Source organism: Osmerus eperlanus, chromosome 5 (genome assembly GCF_963692335.1).
Source record: "Osmerus eperlanus chromosome 5, fOsmEpe2.1, whole genome shotgun sequence".
Taxonomy (NCBI): Eukaryota; Metazoa; Chordata; class Actinopteri; order Osmeriformes; family Osmeridae; genus Osmerus; species Osmerus eperlanus.
Window position 1 is genome coordinate 17,772,151 of NC_085022.1, and position 18,497 is coordinate 17,790,647.

At 43.6% G+C, this 18,497-nt stretch overlaps 2 protein-coding genes across 2 annotated transcripts; both read left to right on the forward strand.

The window, feature by feature from the left end:
• Positions 1-209: 209 nt before the first annotated feature.
• Positions 210-10,542, forward strand: ticrr (TopBP1-interacting, checkpoint, and replication regulator). Its single transcript, XM_062462110.1, has 22 exons — positions 210-1,168; positions 1,263-1,533; positions 1,680-1,912; positions 2,220-2,436; positions 2,548-2,692; positions 2,848-2,987; positions 3,468-3,674; positions 3,838-3,983; positions 4,130-4,230; positions 4,317-4,404; positions 4,502-4,584; positions 4,795-5,028; positions 5,236-5,323; positions 5,491-5,572; positions 5,670-5,807; positions 6,302-6,392; positions 6,536-6,594; positions 6,704-6,841; positions 6,992-7,143; positions 7,281-9,522; positions 9,644-9,766; positions 9,867-10,542. Exons 1-22 carry the CDS (start codon positions 494-496, stop codon positions 9,980-9,982), a joined length of 5,769 nt encoding a protein of 1,922 aa, XP_062318094.1. The 5' UTR covers positions 210-493; the 3' UTR covers positions 9,983-10,542.
• An 850-nt stretch (positions 10,543-11,392) lies between these two features.
• On the forward strand, positions 11,393-16,865 carry ckmt1 (creatine kinase, mitochondrial 1). Its single transcript, XM_062462108.1, has 9 exons — positions 11,393-11,658; positions 12,522-12,720; positions 13,174-13,269; positions 13,438-13,659; positions 13,807-13,892; positions 14,552-14,675; positions 15,231-15,365; positions 15,627-15,752; positions 16,363-16,865. Exons 1-9 carry the CDS (start codon positions 11,510-11,512, stop codon positions 16,474-16,476), a joined length of 1,251 nt encoding a protein of 416 aa, XP_062318092.1. The 5' UTR covers positions 11,393-11,509; the 3' UTR covers positions 16,477-16,865.
• The last annotated feature ends 1,632 nt before the right edge of the window (positions 16,866-18,497 follow it).

The following is an 18,497-nucleotide window of genomic DNA, read 5'->3' on the forward strand; positions in this document are numbered from 1 at the left end:
TAGCCTACAGCCGAAACATACAATGAAGTGGTATTGGTGCTTTTTTACATTCATCTGAAGAAAAAAACTACCTTTTCAGTCAGCCGTTTTTAATTGTTATGTTTTTTGTGAGGGCGTAAAAAAAAAAGTGTTATTTCGAGTGATCTTTTGTCCAGGGCCTGCGAGAGACCAAATTCGATGGCTGCCAATCACAGCAAAGGGGTGGAACTTCGCCAAAAGCGGCGCGAAGAGTTGACTTGAACAGAAAATGGCGAACCTTTTCGAGTAACTTGGTTGTTAGATAGTTTGTGTTTCATGTTTAAATTGTACAAAGAGACGTGACATATTAATGGGACTTTATTAACGTGCCGGGTGAATGTGTGCACGTGTGTTACTTTCTGAAGCGCTGTGGTGAAGAGACCTCGTCGTAAGAAAAGACGTGTTAGCTAACCTTACCCCTAGCTTAGTCAGTAGCTTACACAGGAGTAAATGGATCTGATGTTGTTTTCAAACAATGGCATTGCACAACGTCGTTTTTGTTATTGATGTCAACTGTCAAGGATCTGAACACGCTTCAAGTTCTACTGAAAATGGCAAAACCCACCTACTGAAACAGGGCATTCTAAGAATTCTGCTACATTTCGGATACAAATATGGATTCGACAAAGTGCGTTGGGGTTACAAATTCATTCGGTCACTGGGGGGGCGAAATGCGAACCTCGTTTCTCGAGGCTCGGATTTCAAAGAACTACGAGACAAAACTTTTGAAGACTTTGAGGTAGAGTTTCAATCCAAATTGGAAGCAAGAGAGAAGACCGACACGTTTCCAAGGAAATGTAACCGATCTGTTACTATACAAAACGCACTGAAAGAGGCGCTGCTGGATTTCCAATGGGACAGACCGGACATAACATCTCCCACCAAACTGTCATTGAGACCTAGGAAGTCAAATCGAACAACTAAGGGTTCTTCTCAACTGGAGGAGGACGTGTCAGGTGGTGGGAGAAATGTGTTATTTCTCGTGTCTGAGTGCCCGCACTCAATGGCACAAATGGACGCATACATTTGTCTACCTGAAAGTGATAGCAACACGGATGTGTCAGAGTTTATCCTACCAAAAGGACTAACCGAAATGTTTACCCATCGTCAAGTTATCCTTCACTGGGTAGACAGCAGTCATTACCTCCAGGTTAGTAGCTATTCAAAATTTGTTTCCAAGTTTGCAAGAGTGCAAGTCCAGTGATGTCCTAGTAACCTAATGTTAACCTTATGTTTTATTTTAGGTGATGAAAAGTGCGGACCATCTGGGGTCTGACAGACTAGCAGAGGTGCTGATTAAGGTGGGGGGCAGAGTGATTCCCCTGGTTACACTTCTGGACCTCTGCTGTCATCAGAACTCATCTCATGGGCTTGACACTGGCCTTGACACCACGGCTTCTACAGTGGGAAGGGAGGCCTTTCCTCTAGACGCCAGTATCGGATACCTTTTGTCCTCTCAGCGACTGAACCGCTTGGCTTTCCCTGTTCTCAGAGGATTGCTTCAATGGGAGCAAGGTTTGTGACCACTCACACTAAAAACACTGACCCCAGACCAAAACACACAAGTAAACATTACTGGGATTTGTTTTATAGTGGAATATGTGACTTTCATTGTTATGACTCCCCCTCCCCCCTACTTGTGCTCCTTTCCACCTACACAGGTGATGCTCCTTATGCCTGCAGTATGTCATTGCAACCCATGGCAAGGAGACAGGGGATCCTCCTCCCCCCAGTGACGGTGTGTCTGAAGGGGGTGCTTGAGGGCTGGGAGGCCCACTCTTCCACTGAGGTTGCCTCAGAGTCCTGGGTGCTGCAGAGTCCTGATCCTTCAGACCACGACAATGAAGCCTTCAAACAACTTCTGCGTGAACTCTTCACTCAGGATGTGCATATGGTAAACATGCTTTACAGTTATACTTTCTCAACACACAACCTATAATGACTTCCCATCTCTGAACTATTCATGCACTGTGTAGTAGTACTACTGCATGGCTAATTCAGTCAGCCTTATGTAGAGAATGTTGACCAAAAGAGAAAAAGGTGCCTAAAAAGTAATATGACTTATCTCTTGGTGTAGTATTTAACACTACTGGTCTAAATTCATTAGAAAGATGTTAGGTTTTCCCCCACGTTTACTCAACACACACACACATACAAATGATTGTCTCCCTGCTAAATACTGGGACATCTTGCGTCCACAGTTTGCTGAGGTGTGTGCCAGTGGCCTGATCTGCTCGGCCGTCCTGTCCCCTCTGTCGAGTTTCACAGCCCTTCTCACCGTTTTTCATCCTGCGATCCACAACAACGATGTCCTTACTGCTGATGTAATTGCCCCTGATGCATCTGCAGACCTACCTGAGGTGGTCAGCAGTGTTCTCGGAGTAGTCTATGACATTATGGACAGAGAAGGAGAGAGTGGTGAGATACTGAAGAGTGAATTAATTATCGACTCTTAGTTTGCCATAAGTCGATGACTGTTGATAATTGATGAATAAGTGATTTTGGATGTGATTTTTGTGCATCTTCTAGCCCCGGTGAACAATCTCCAGATTCCTGACTGGGTGCAGCAAGAACTAAGTCATTGGTCCAGCTCTCTGACAACTGGCCTTGTTGAGGGCTGGTTCCCTCATTCTGACCAATCAGGTGTTAGTTCTCACCTCATGGAGTCAATAAGGTAGACTTTTAAAGTTCTCTAGTCCTTTATTTCATTACTATTTGTGAAAGTGTGTATACAAATATATGTTCAATTACTGTGTGGTTGCTCATGTGACTATGTTGTGACATGACAGTGTCTTCAGTACATTTGTTGATTTGTGTCTATGTATCCAGGCTGCTGCATGCAGTGCCAGAGTTGGTGGAAGAAGAAGGCCAGGGAGAGGAGCTGCCTGTTGCCCAGGAGGATCTGGTCAACAGTCTGGCAGAACTCTACAAGACCTCACAGGGCCATAGCAACAAGAGAGGCAGGAAACGTATGTGATACTCAGAATCTTATCTTGTATGCTCTTTGATGATGCTCTTTGGTATTTCTGGTTAGACACTTTTTTTTGTCATGCTTGTGAGCCAAACATTGGTATATGAAGTGGAAATCCATTTGGTCATCAATTGAGTCAGTTGTTCTCAGCATGAACATGGAAAACCATGGTTGATTATAGTGCTGTGAAAGTACATTTACATTTAGTCATTTAGCAGACGCTCTTATCCAGAGCGACTTACAGTAAGTAGAGGGACATTCCCCCAAGGCAAGTATAGGTGAAGTGCCTTGCCCAAGGACACAACGTCCGTTGGCATGACCGGGAATCGAACTGGCAACCTTCGGATTACTAGCCCGATTCCCTCACCGCTCAGCCAACAGACTCCTCAACATATCAGCCACCTGGAATAAATAATCCAAAAATTCCAAAAAGTACTTTTCAAATTTGCTGTGCATGGTTCTCTCCTCTGGCCTGTAGGTGGTGCCCAACGCACGCCAGTGAGACAGAAGATGAAAACAATGAGTCGCTCATTGCAGATGCTCAATGTGGCCCGTCTGAATGTAAAGGAGGCCCAGAAGAGCCAGTCTGAAACCGAGCCCCAAGGGACAGAGGGCAGGGGGCCAGAAAAGTTGGGAAAGAGACGCTCTGGAGACAAGGGCAAGGGTGGCGCATCCACAACCCTCAGTAAGCCATGTGATAAACATAGATTTTGTGTGAGGCCTATATTCCCTACTCCATATGAATAAAGCAAAGGATGTAATGCATTAGTAATGAAAGCCTATATGTCAATATAATACTTTTATCTAATCTTATTGCTCATTACAACTTATCACCCTGTACTGTCCAGTGTTTAAGAGTGAGGAGGAGCTGAAGTCCCACCTGAAGTCCAGCTACGACCAGACAGTGATGGAGAGAGAGTCCTCCTTACTCACTGGAGCCCAGAACCTCATTACAGCTGTGAAGAACTTCCTAGCGCCTAACCCAGAACTGGCAGTAAGACTGGGGCCGTTCCCTCTGTTTATTGACATTGTATCATGTTGCTTAAGCTTTTAAGTGATTAACGTGCAATCTATGTATTTATTTAAGACAAATGGCCTGTGTTTGACGTTGATGTTGTAATCTTTCCCTCTGCCTGGCAGATGCAGACCTCCTTGTTTGTCCAGCAGAACCTGCTTAAGTCTAGTAAATCCATCCGACAGTTTTATGAAAACGCTGCAGACGCTGAAATCAAAGTCAGAGAGTAAGTACTACTGTATCTGACGGGATGTTTACAAAGGGCAGGGTTCTAACAGGATGTTCTAATTGTTATAATGCATGTTCTCGAAGGTGCAAGCTCCAGACGGTGCTGAGGTTTGAGATGTGCTGCCCCGCTGAGCAGTCTGACTCATTGGATACTGAGCAGATGGTTGAAGAAGTAGGAACAGCTAATCATAGCCCGATAACAAGAAATAGCTACCAGTAACTACATTGAGACAATGACTCAATTTGACTTTTTGGATTATTTATTCCAGGTGGCTGATATGTTGAGGATCATCTCCCGAACCAAAGACCCAGAATATCTGACCAAGTTACTGCAGGACGAAATCCTCCCCCGGTGGGTGTCCTGTTCTTTTACAACTGTCAAACCACCATCGTGCATCACAATATTCCATTAAGTATATTTCGCATCTGTTCTCAGTTGTCAATAGAACAATGGAACCATGTACTCACTATCAGTATCACTAACAAACATGTTTCTCTTGGAACCAATTCAGATGAAACTAGTATACTATACTTATGTGTAGGTATGCTTGTCCTTTAACAGCTTCCTGACAGCCATCCCCAGGGTCCTTGCAGATGTCTACCACAGTCTGGGCACCCAGCTGCCTGGCGCACTAATGGCAGTGCTCCCCTCTGACTTCTTCAGTGATGAGTCTGTGGCCAAGGACAGCATATCTCCCTGCTCCTCTTCTTCACAGCTCTCCGCTGCCCACAGTCTAGGCTCTCACGGTGGGGAACGACTACTGGACCTACGTGACCGTTCCACCAGTAGGAAAAGGTGAGGCATCTTTAGCTGAAAATGTACTCAACTTTTTAAAATACATATATATACTTCATAGCAATGTTTCGATGGCTGGTTAGTTTCATTACTGGACAATAGATTAGCAGTCTGTATATATATGCTTTGTTGATAAATTGCAGTTTTCCTTAAAGTTGAACGTTAAAGAAGCTGTGTTTGCTAAAAGAACATGCACATGTCTTTAAGGAGTGGGATGCTCACCCGGCACAGGAGTATGACAGACGCAAATCAGAGTCTCCGCCAGATAGAGATGCCCAGGAAATCTACCAGAGTGGTGAGCTGAATCGCTTTTGTGTAACCTTTGGCTTACAGATCATGACTAGTGTGTTCAACTTGCAGATAAGAACTAGGAAGCTTCCTTAAATATTTTTGCTATGTAGGTCAACATAACTGTAATAACATAAAAATTGAAACTTAATCACGCTTATGTTCTATGAAAAGGTCAAACCCAAGGTCTGTGTTGCTGTGGAAAAGCCAGCTACTGCGCCTCCCCCAGTCCCACCTAAGAACCAAGCAGCACAAGGTGTAGTAAATATAGATCTAATCTACAGTCTACATAATTAATCTGCTGTAAGATCAGTTGTTAAGAATAAATACTTCCATTTCATAAAATGCCATAGAGGTCACCAAGGTCAGGAGGAACCTGTTCAACCAGGACAACATCTCCCCCTCCAAGAAAGCTAAGCTTCCCCGGAGCCAGTCTGTCTCTGCTGTGGAGGGACTGAAACGCAAGCGCGTGCGAGACACAGATGATGATGGTAAAGAATGTTTTCTTTTACATTATACATCAGTTTGTTTCGATCTTGAAATCTGTCTGGCTTAAAGGAATGGGATATTGATGATGTGCCATGGACAAAACCTCTTCACAGTTCTATTAGAGATATGACTGCACATCCACATGGGTGATGTGTTTATTCATTCATTTAACATTTAGACACAATCCCTGCATCTCGTCTGAAAATGAAGTATCCACTTTATAGTGTTTTGCTTCTAGTTACCGAGGCAGCAGCTTCTCCTTAACTAAAACCCTTTGAAACAAGCTGATTCAAACTACTGTGTCAGCGTTCTCACTCAAGTCTTGTCATTTGGCCATATCCACACTGGAATTGCAATTTTAAAATTTGATCTGAGTGACACTGGAAGAAAAGGCTATGGATACTTTACAACCACTCCTCTCGTGGTTTATCCCTCCACTAGACAGTCGACATTCAAATGTGTACATGGTGTTGTGTGTGGAAATCTGCCATTTCAGAGCGGTGTAAATTACTTACGAAGAAAGTGACTGAGACACCCCTTCACAAGCAGGTGTCCAATCGTCTGCTGCACCGCCAGAAACTGGGCAGGTTAGTTGTGGAGTCATTAGCCAGTAGAATTATAGCAAGGGGATATTTAGCAACGGACGTGGTTACCTAACCCTTTTCAAAATGAATACAACGGTTTACCTTGACAAATTGAGTGAAAGTTTTACAATAAGTTTTCCTCTCAGGAGATCTGTCCCAACTGAACAGTGCATCGTAGAGGAGTCCCCAGTGAAGCCCGCAGAAGGTCAGTGATTGATGCCACATCTGTTTATAAAAATGTGTGTGGATATGCTGATTTCTATGGTGCTGTGAAATGTTTACTAGACTGTCTTTTTTCTTAACTGTTGCAGCAGACCTCAGGAGGAGTCCAAGAATAAAGAACTTTGCAAGGAGACATTCTAGTATCTTCTACTCAACCACTCAACCTAGCTCCCGAAACCTAGGCAGGGCGCTTTCCTCTTCGCAGCTTCTCCCCAGTGACAGAAAAAAAGGCAAGTATGAGTGAATAATTCAATATGGTGATTGCCACAGGCAGATTAATTGTTCCGGAAGTTCTTAAACTGTTCATTTCTCATGAATCTTTTTTTGGAAAAATTGGCCAAATTAATTGTTTCTAACGTGTCTTTGTCATTAATGAACAGCTGGGGTTAATCTGAGGGCTGTTCGGTCTCCTGTACGCCTTCTTTTTGGGGCCACACAGTCGCCTGGGGGTCCCTCTGCTTCAACCTCTTCAGAGATCTATGCAACCAGGGCCAGCAAGAGAAAGCTGTCCACAGAATCTGAAGTTTTTGAGGTAGGCCCAACTCTTCCACTTCTAATGGTAATACTGGTCTAGTCTGAGATGACCAATTCCTAATACTTGCTTATTAAATGTAATGTTTTGTAAATTAAATATACTAATCATTAAGTTGTATGATCTTGCTCTCACAGTCTCCCAACAAAACGGCAACAAGGTCTCCAGGTAAACGTGGCAGGGCCACTTGTGGGAGCAGGACACCTGGTACCACTCAGACCCCCAGGACACCTCAGACCCCTCGCTCCTCCAGGGCTCAGGCCCGCTCTGTTACAGAGAGCCCAGTAGAAGGGCCTTTCACTGGAATGGCCATAAGAGGCAGCCCATTTAGATCTCCAACCAGAAGGAGCCTGGTATTGGATACACCTCAGAAGGAAAGCCCCCTAAAAGGCATTTTAAGAACACCAGTCAAACCATTACTGGAGTGTATGTCACCTGCTAGAGCTCGCTTGCTACAGAGCCCCTGTTCTAGAACCCCAAAGAAGAGTGTCACTTGGTCACCATCGCCACAAAAACTTACACGTGCAGAAAACATGGATTTCAAGGTGCCAGAGTCTCCTACTCTATCAACTCGAAGCTCCCCAAGACTATTGGGAAAACCCAATACATTTTGCTGTCCACCCAGTAGTCCAAAAAGAGTGGGGAATGTGTTCAAGAAAGAAAAATTACCAATACATTACCATGAATTATCACAATCAAGGAGTCCAGAACTTTCTGTCGTGGTTTCTAAAGAGATATCTAAGAAAGATTGCCATCAATCATCTGAGAAGGTATTTGGAGAGCCGAACACACCAGTAAAAACCACTTTTCCTATCATTGTTACCACACCTCTTGACATGTCTCCCCCACCCATGCTGAACAACAAAACCCCCAGTAAGACCCCCTGTCCTTCTCACTGCATGCTCACTCGCTCTGGAGGAACTCCAGTCAAAGACTTGAAGCTCAATTCTCCATCCAGGAGCTTAATCACTCCTGTAAAGGGTTCCACCACACCATTAAGTCCTGAAACATTACCAAAGACTCCCACTAAACCTTCCCTGAGAGAGTCTGGAGATGCTACTGCTTCATCATCTTCAGGGAACCGTTTGATTAGGACTAGGTCTTGCCAAAATCTCAGGGTAGGAACCAGGAGATCCCAGTCTTGTGAAAGCCTAGTACCAGTGCCAGGTAGCACTGATTGTAAAAGTGCAGAGACCAGTCATAGAGTGTCTACGGGAACAATTCAGTCAGACTTTCCTGATGGAAAGCAACTGCCTGAGTCCTGTCAAGGTTCTGAAGGGGAAACCGAGTCAGGGTCCCACACAGATTCTCAACTGTGTGACTCCTCACAGCTTAGCACGGCAACCACAGAGGAGGAGAGTATTGACATTTCTGATGCTGCTGTCATGAAGACCCAGCTCACTGGAGGTATCAAAATGAACATTAGCTTCTCCAGGAATGTGACTGAGCCCCAAAAAACATTTGTATTCACAGCTGCCTCCCCCAAACCACCACTGCATACCACACCTGGCCGAATTTACGGTTTTCGGCAAACTCCTGACCGCCAGCAAAGGGAGGCAGCAGCGCGTTTGGGATACTCCACTGAACCTCTGCGGTTCTCCTCACCTAGAACTCCTAGTCGCAAAAAGACGCAAACTAATGCCTCCTCAAATGCTCTTACATACCAAGTAGAACTGGAAATGCAGGCATCTGGTCTTCCAAAGCTCAAGTTTAGACGCACAGATTCCTTCAGTAACAATGATGAGGGAAGTGATGGTGCTCCCAGATCAGGAGCTCATACTCCCTCGGGTGGTGTGAAACCTCTTCAAATGGAAAGCCCTCTGGCCTTCTGCACCAAACACAGAGACCCAGGCTGTGTCTCACCATCCCTCTGTGCCCATGTGACCCCAGCCAAAAGCACCCCAGGAAAGGGCGGAAGCATCCAGACGTACATTTGCCAATCCTACACCATGTCCCCACTGGGCATGGCTGACCTCCTCCCCTTGACCCCGTCCCCCCAGAGCCATGGGAGGTCCACCCCAGAATCCCTCAACAGCTGGCCCCGCAAGAAGAGGGCCCAGACTGGGGTGTTAGGGACCAAAGATCGTGGCCCAAAAGGGGAACTGTTGATGGAGGAGCTGGAGATGCTGGAAGATGCCGATCTAGAAGGAGTTTACAGGCTACAGGAGACTGAGGAAACCGAAGGGCCCCCAGCCAATGAAGCCCCACTATTGAGCGTAAGGTTCAATCAGACCTCTCCTGTTAAAATATCTGTAACATCGCCAACCAACCAGCGAGAGGACATACTCTGGATGGAGAGCCTGGGTCTTGAGTCTGATGATGCTGAGCCTCTGGGAGGTGAAGAAATATTCCTCACTTCTGGAAAGGATGTCCAGTCTGGTAGGTCATTAGATTTGATCAAAACATTACTTTGGCACATAGTTCCTTCCCTCTTGGAGATTATAGGTAATTGATTATTTATTAACTGTGGTTGGTTTGCTTTTTTTCTTTTTCTTTACAGTGGTAACCACACCCAGTTCCAAAGTGCGGAAGCCCGTGTCTGCCAGTGGGATCCTAGCCCTTACTCAGTCCCCCATGCTATTTAAGGGGAAACAAAGTTCTGCTTCCAAGAGAACTCTAAAATGTAAAAGCAAAATTAAATTTAGTTATTGTAATTTTAGAAAGGGTAAATGTACCTATACAGCTGTTTTACTAACAACTATCAATCGTTTTTTCTGTTTCAGGTGAAACTCCATCTCAAAAGAGAGCAGAGTATGAAGTAGAGCTCTCACCATTCAGCCAACCTGCCAAACATCAAGTACCAGGCAAGAGCTACAGCAGGAAAAGATTGCTACCCTGATCTGCACTGCCCCAATATTCTCTTAACTATCATACTGTTTAAATCACAAGTAGAAAAAAATGCCAAGTTAAGTTTTCTTTTCTTTTTTTTTCTTTTTTCACAAACATCACTAAACACCAGTGGCAGGGTATTTCCTAACATTGGGTTGAAGACCATTTCTTTTATATAAATGATGCAATGCAAATATACACTTTTTATTTTTATTTGGTCCTGTGCATTTCAAGAACCTTCCAATATCATCTTTTATTTTAATTTGATCTGGATCACTAACAATCAAGTCGCATTCTGAATTTTGAGGCAAGGGTGATAATTGTTAATTTATTGATTTGTTTGTGTGTTTTTAATGTCAACTTTTAAGTGAAAGGTGGAAACCGATGTAAATATGTAACATATTGTTCAATGTGTTTGTAAATAAAAATCAATCTTTCTTAAGTAACATACTTATATTTATTATAATTGATATTGTTAATGTTCTCTTTTGACCAGAATGCTGTTTATTGTTTGAGTCTTGCACGCATCAGGCTTTAAGAGCCTGTAGTAAAAACGTATTATGTCCTACCACTTTATCGGCTGATTAAAAATCACCTGATACTTACCTGGAAGACAAAGGTGTCCAATGGTCAACACCATAAAAGGTACAGTAGTGTCCTTCATGTTTCAACATTAGTATCAGACATCAGTTCAATAGCTTTTTATTTCAAATATTCTGTTATCCACAGCAATAATATCTAATATTGTTTTGTTTTTTAAACAGCTTTTTTACTTCCTTGCTGTTAAGTGTGTGTACTTGCGCATGGCCGTTAAATCTCAGCGAGCCATGAGATGTGTGACGAGTGTCAGGTAGGCACTCGGAACTTATTAAGCAAAATAAGAGCCACACCTTACAATAAGGTTGGCAGACTATAACTGGGTAGGTGACCGTATTACAAAAATACTTAAAAGCCTATATTAAATGATAAACAAGCTTAAATTTAAGGCGGTCAAAAATATTGAAAGAATACACTTGGCACTGTCGTAAGATCTATTAACTGCAGTTTTTGTGAATAATAGAGGGGATTACATAGACTACGTTTTCTAATCTATCTAAAGTAGGCTGTAAAATCACCCAAAGTAATTTATGCAGTGCCAATGTAGTCTAGCTTGATTAGGTATTGCGCAATTGCCACACGATGCTAGGCATTTCGGTAGGCTAGTTCGGTCAACAATTAAATGTTTCACACCAAAACAGTTAAGTCACGTCAATAACGTGTTCACGCCATTTAGTATTCACTTAACACGACTTAAACTGACTAAATAAATCATATTCGCATTTTCATTGCATTCGTGTTTTTAACGTGGGTTTTAATTGGATTGGACGGAAGGGAGGGGTTGTATGCTGGGGTTTATGAGCCGTAGGTTTATTATAAAATTCAGTTGGATTCTTCTGCATTCACACCACCCGCAGTCTCTGGAACACTTCTCCGTTCTCAGATTTTATTTTTTCGGAGGCAGAAAGCTCCTGTTCAACTCATCCCTACTGAAAATAAGATGGCAAGCAGCTTCACAAAAATTCTGTCTTCAAAACGATATATTGGGATTCTGTCATTAGTTGGAGCTGGGTCTTTGACAGCGGGAGTTTTGCTGAAAAGGGACCATGTCACCGCCGGGGCGCCGGTTCGGCGAGTGTATCCTGCCAGGTAAATGGGTTTGCCGATTTACGTTCATTTTTACAACAGTTGCCTTCATACTGCTGTAAAGTTATCTTATTGTGGTAGAGCCAACTTGACCTATAACAAAACTACATTTAGGCTATGGCGAATGTGTTTTCCCTAACCAGACATTGGCCTTGACTTAATAAAATATATGTTATTTTGGGACTTACATTGATTAGGCTACCAAAAATATAGCCTGCAGGCAGTAAACATGTTTACTGCCTGTAGGCTACAGCATAAGCTATGGTGTGTCAGGTATGTCGGCTGGCAAGATGAATGGCCAAATGTATGTCCTCATATGCCCCCGAAGGATTAATAGCCTCTGGAATACTGGTTCATTGAGAAGCGTAGGTTGTTGCTATACAGTTATAATATTGCATTAAACCTCAGCCTAGTAGGCTACGTGTCACTTTTTACATTGCCTACACTTCACATACAAATAGACAAAATAAGACATTAGCACAAAGCTTAACCTACACAATGTGCGCATTTATATTAAACGTGACTCCAAAATGTCAGTGGGAAACATACAGAAGGCTCATACTGTATTTCTGATGTGAGCTCGCGCTGCGAAGTGTAAACACTCGAGCATGTATGAAGGACTTGAAAAGCCCGACACTAGCGGTGTTGATGGCACTGCAGACGCAGATGGCTTTATCGTAGCAGAGCCATGGAGGGTGCACCGTGAAATGATATATGCAGTAATGTTTACAATATGTTTATGCAGCCTTAACATTTTGACTTAAATCCACCAAGATATGCTACTAAACAAAGCCGTCAGCTACAAACTAATATCATAGTTATGCATGGACAATATTTAAGATTGTGTAATTATGTCCATACTACAGTGCGGAATATCCCGACCTCCGCAAGCATAACAACTGCATGGCTAGCCACCTGACCCCAGCCATCTATGCCAAACTGTGTGACAAGGCCACACCCAATGGGTTCACCCTGGACCAGGCCATCCAAACCGGTGTGGACAACCCTGGGCACCCCTTCATCAAGACTGTGGGCATGGTGGCAGGGGATGAGGAATCATATGAGGTTAGAATGTCAACTTGATGGAACATATACCACCATTTTGCTATTGTTGTGATGATGAATACTTATTATAGCTTATCACTATGGCACTTGGTCACAGAAACAAAATGAGATTCTGAAGATCTTATTTTGAAGAACATCAGTCCACCTAATCAGTAGCTTTAGAAATATGTCTAACCTTGAATGCTTTGGTACCTGGTGTTTCAAGGTTCAAATTATATCAAAATCATAGCATCAGTACAGACTATCCTTGAGAATAAAGCAATTTACACCAAAAAAGGATTTGTTTGGTTTCAGGCAAAACGGCCGATTTATTTAACACTTTCAATCCCTAATTGCCTTTACAACATATTCTTTGCTTACAATCCGGAAGTGCAATCTGAGTCCAGTTAAATGTGAGTTATGATGTAATTCCAATGATCATCACCACCACCTTTTTTGGGGGGTGAATTACAGGCGTTTGCTGACCTGTTGGATCCAGTCATAAAGGAAAGGCACAACGGCTACGACCCCAACACTATGACCCATCCTACTGACTTGGACGCCAGCAAGGTAGATAAGATATGTCAAAGAGGAGAGTGAACAATGGATTGCCAAACATTAACAGAACAGTTGGCCAATATCACTGTTCATCTCGTCAAATTTTTATGGCATAGTAAGACCTGGTTCACATTACAACAGCACTAAGTGCACATTGTAAAAATGTTGTCTCAATATCAGATCCATTCAGGCCAATTCGATGACCGCTATGTGCTGTCATCGAGGGTCAGGACAGGGCGGAGCATCCGAGGTCTGAGCCTGCCCCCCGCGTGCACGCGTGCAGAGCGTAGGGAGGTCGAGCGGGTCGTGGTGGATGCCCTCAGTGGCCTGAAGGGGGACTTAACCGGAAAATACTACAGCCTCACCCAGATGACAGACCAGGAACAGCAGCAGCTCATTGATGTAGGTGGCAGAAACTTGTGCTGTGCTTTCACAATTTTATAGACACAGGTGCGGTGGAGGCGAGTTGTTAAGAGAATTATGAGTCGTTTGGCCTGATGAGGCCGGAGGACTTGTCGTTAATTTCCTGTTTTAAATGTGTTTATGTAGGACCACTTCCTGTTTGATAAGCCAGTGTCCCCACTCCTGACATGTGCAGGGATGGCTCGCGATTGGCCAGATGCCCGTGGTATCTGGTAAGCATGATCTAAAAATCATAGATATTGTAAATTACAATTATCTTTTGTATTACAATGTGTGGCATTTTTGGTATATGTTAGTAGCTTAATGTCTTTAACTGACAACGTGTGGCTATCCTGTAAAGCTATGAAGGCACATTAGGGATGCAGACAGTGCCCACTCAGCAGTATGTTTAAGTCGGGACCCAGTAATAGCCTAACGCAATGCCAGTCAGACTCACTCCAAGATCAATCTTTTTCCCACTCTCCTCATCCCAGACTTCTCCCTTACCCATTAACTCTTATCGTTTTTCAGAAGATCAAATATTGCCACTGCAATGAATTTGCATTGCCCTCTGTGACGCTGTTTTGTTTGAATAACTTTAGACGCAATATTACGTAAATAGAACTTAGGACATCTGATTGAGCTTTTACTCACTTGGCTGAATAACACATGTATTCATGTTTTATCTCAATATATTTCAAGGGCAGAAGGTCCCCTATCTTCTGGTCTCTAACAAACTGGATTATTAACACGGGGCTAAACTGAAGAGAGCAACTAACCATTTATCTGACAACTAACCACCTCAGCATCTCTGAGGTGGTTCTATAAGCACATATTATATGAATATTTATATAAGGAATTATGTTTTTTAACCCTGTTTGTCTTTCTTTAGGCACAACAACGAGAAGACCTTCCTTATCTGGATCAATGAGGAGGACCACACCAGGGTCATCTCCATGGAGAAGGGTGGCAACATGAAGAGAGTGTTTGAGAGGTTCTGCAGCGGCTTGAAACAAGTAATATAAGCTGATATGCACTGTCATGATCAGAGTAGCACAATATACACACCCACACTCACATCCATACACACACATTATCTTTCATCAATTATGTATCAACGTGTTCCAAGTACCCCATCAGAGGGTGTGTTGCAGTTCAGTATAGTTACTGGGGGGGCGGGGGTCAGATGGCTGAGCGGTTAGGGAATCAGGCTATTAATCAGAAGGTTGTCGGTTCGATTTCCGGCCGTGCCAAATGACGTTGTGTCCTTGGGCAAAGGCACTTCACCCTACTTGCCTCGGGGGAATGTCCCTGTACTTACTGTAAGTCGCTCAGGATAAGAGTGTCTGCTAAATGGCTAAATGTAATGTAATGTAAAAGCCTCACCAACAGTATAGCAACACAGATGTACAATGTATGTGTGTGTGCACTGTGGCTTATATAGCCTCCATGTGAAGTTGCAGCCTTTTTGATTAAAGACTTACAGTTGGGATTCATTTTTGCAGGTCAGCTGCAGCCAGTAGCCATTGCCTTTAGTTTCCTACTGAGTTTCCTACTGTCACTGTTGTAAGGTGGAGAGGCTGATTCAGGAGAAGGGCTGGGAGTTTATGTGGAATAAGAGACTGGGATACATCCTCACATGCCCCTCCAACCTGGGTACCGGCCTGCGTGCTGGAGTACATGTCAACCTGCCCCGCCTCAGCAAGGTGAGGCCTTCACACACACACACACACACACACACACACACACACACACACACACACACTGTGGCATCACCAGACTTCCCTGCCCTCCCAGCACCAGTGACAGTGGCCCAAGCCACCGCATGACTGCGACTCATTCAACAATCAGCACCTCACTCTGCAAAAGCCAAGCCCAAGTCTAATGTGTCCCCCCTCTCACTGGGAGGACAAGTGACTTCACAAAGCTGCATAATATCGAATTATTGTCTCTCTGTCCTTTTCCAGGACCCTCGCTTCGCTAAGATCCTGGAAAACCTTCGCCTGCAGAAGAGAGGCACAGGGGGTGTGGATTCAGCCGCTGTGGGCAGCACCTTTGACATCTCCAACCTGGACCGCCTGGGCAAATCTGAGGTGAACAGAACCGATCAGTCCAATGCAGTCCATGCAGTCCAACCGTCTAAAATAGCGTCTTTTTTTGTCCTATTTCTCTTGCTTGTTGTTGCTAATGTATAATTATAATACTACTAGTAATATACAAATTTGTATAAAAATGATCTAACATTATGAAACAAAGGTGGAAGTTAGCCTAGGGAAAAGATACGAGAGGAAGCCAGTTTACACTATTGGGACAAAGCCATGGAAATGTACCAGAAAGCTCAGGAAAGGAGTGAAACTGGCTTGTGTGCTCGCTAGCCTGTTGTGCAGCCTGTACCCTGTGCCCACTTATGCTGTCATGAGTATGTCTACATGTGAGTGTGCGACATAGATGGTAACAAAGAAGCTATTCTCTATTGTTCCTCTGTAAGTACTCCATCTCACAATGTTTGCACTCTCCTAGTCCTGGAAGAGGGAAAATGAAATAGAGAGACACAGAAATTGAGGTGGGGGGGGCAGATGGGGGACAAATAAGATGAGACATGGAGGAAATAACAGGACTGCTATTCTTACTCATCACCCACTGTGTGTGCATGCTTGTCTGCTTCTTTCTGTATGTGTGTGCACGCAAATGCCTGTTTTGTAGGTCCAGCTAGTGCAGACCGTGATTGATGGAGTCAACTACCTGGTAGACTGTGAGAAGAAGTTGGAAAAGGGGCAGGACATTAAGGTGCCCCCACCCATTGGCCAGTTTAAGTAGACTGACCCAGCTGACCATGCCATTTCCTTCTCGACCCCTCCGTCCTCTCCTCAACTCCTCCTCAACCCCTAACAAAAATTCAGCTTGACATCACCCTGTCTCACACCTACTCTACAACAGCCATCAGTGTAGTACTTTGTAGCAAACTTGCTTCAGTCCCTGTGTAGAACTAGATGTATCACTTTGCTGTGTTGAGATATACTTTGTATGAAGTCTAAAGAACTTTTAGATGCTATTCCCCCATTTAATAGAAACAACAGGATGCTATTGTGTTGGAGCACATTAAGACAAAATGGCTGTCAGTTAGCAGAACACTACATCTTTGATGCACTACTACAATGGCAACCCTGTTCTCCAATTTACCCTTGCTGTGCTGTTTACCTGGTACTGCTGTACATTTAGTCATTTAGCAGGCACTCTTATCCAGAGAGACTTACAGTAAATACAGGGACATTCCCCCCGAGGCAAGTAGGGTGAAGTGCCTTGCCCAAGGACACAACGTCATTTTGCACGGCCGGGAATCGAACTGGCAACCTTCAGATTACTAGCCCGATACCCTCACCACTCAGCCACCTGACTGGTGGCTCCCCTCTCATCTTGTTTATTGGATATGTATAAACATGACTCTTATTGTATACTTGTTTGTATACTATTGTATACATACATTTGTGGTAGTCTACCTCCATAGTGAATTGTGTATATGTTTAGTTGCAGTCTACAACATGAAGGGATAAGAATGTAGCGCAACCATGTATGACCGAAAAGACTCAGGTTCCTTGGGGTTTGTAAACAGTGGTTATCAGAAACAGGTGAAGTAAAGTCATAAGAATCACTCATGCTCTGTGCTTGAGGATGTGCTGTGGGTGTCAAAGCAATATCATTTTAACCACTGAATGTCATTCTATAATATCTTTTAATAAAGACATATATAGAACACTGTTCTTTGCCAGTGTTCATTCATGTCTTATGTTTCATTTATAAGCTGATTTTTACCTCAGCATGAAAGGGAAGCTTTGAGTGACTTACAGTAAGTGGGTGCCATGGTAACCAGGCTGTGGAGCGTGATTGAGATCAGCCTGGTAGGGATTGGTTTCATCAGGTAAAAATATTGAACTTATAGCATAACAACAGTATTGTGCAAACAAATCTCTTTGCTATACCAAGACTTATGGTCAAAAGGGAAATTACATTGATGGTTTGTACTGTTTAATTGTAATAATCATTGTATCGATCAATATCAAATGTGTTGTTAAAGCATGTGTTTGTTTTACTGATTGTACAGGATTCACTACTGACGTAATCTTTTGCGCAACACACGGATAATGAGGGAGCATGTTTCGGTCCAATTAATCTTACTTGCTCACACCACAAAGACTGTTATGAAGACAGTTAAGAGAGGAAGTGTTTTGGTTACAGGACCAAGGAATCCCTATCACTGTCCAAGAAGTCTGTCTGCTCCAGAAAGATTTGAAAAGGGTTTGGAGAGCCACTAAAAAACGCCCACACACACAAAGACACACACTTATTCACCATTGTGTGGCTCCTTGAAGCATTGTGCTGCAACCCTTGGTCTTGGCTTCAGATTAGGCAAGGAACTGGTGAGGTGCATGTTGCCATGGAAAAATCTTACAGAAGGATAAGGTGGGCTGTGTCGGTACAGCCACCAAATCCCATCTGAGCTGAAAACATAGTTGGGCCTTCATCAAATGCACAGTACTATAGTAAAAAACACAATGTTGTGTGGCATGTGTTTACAATGCACTTCAGATAGCTAGGTTCTTGAGCTAACTGTCTGTAAAATGAAAAACAACACGAGAACTGTCTCGTGTTGAATCTCCCTGAATTCCTTCCATCCCTTCATTGGAACTCAATTATACCCTTCTCAAATGGGCGCATAAAAGGGAAAGCATTTCCTGTTGCACAGTGTAACTGTAAACAGGGCAGCCAGCATCCGTGTCACCCTTTATGAGATTACTACTGGTATGGACATAGGCCAAAGGCGGACACCAGAGCAGAACTAA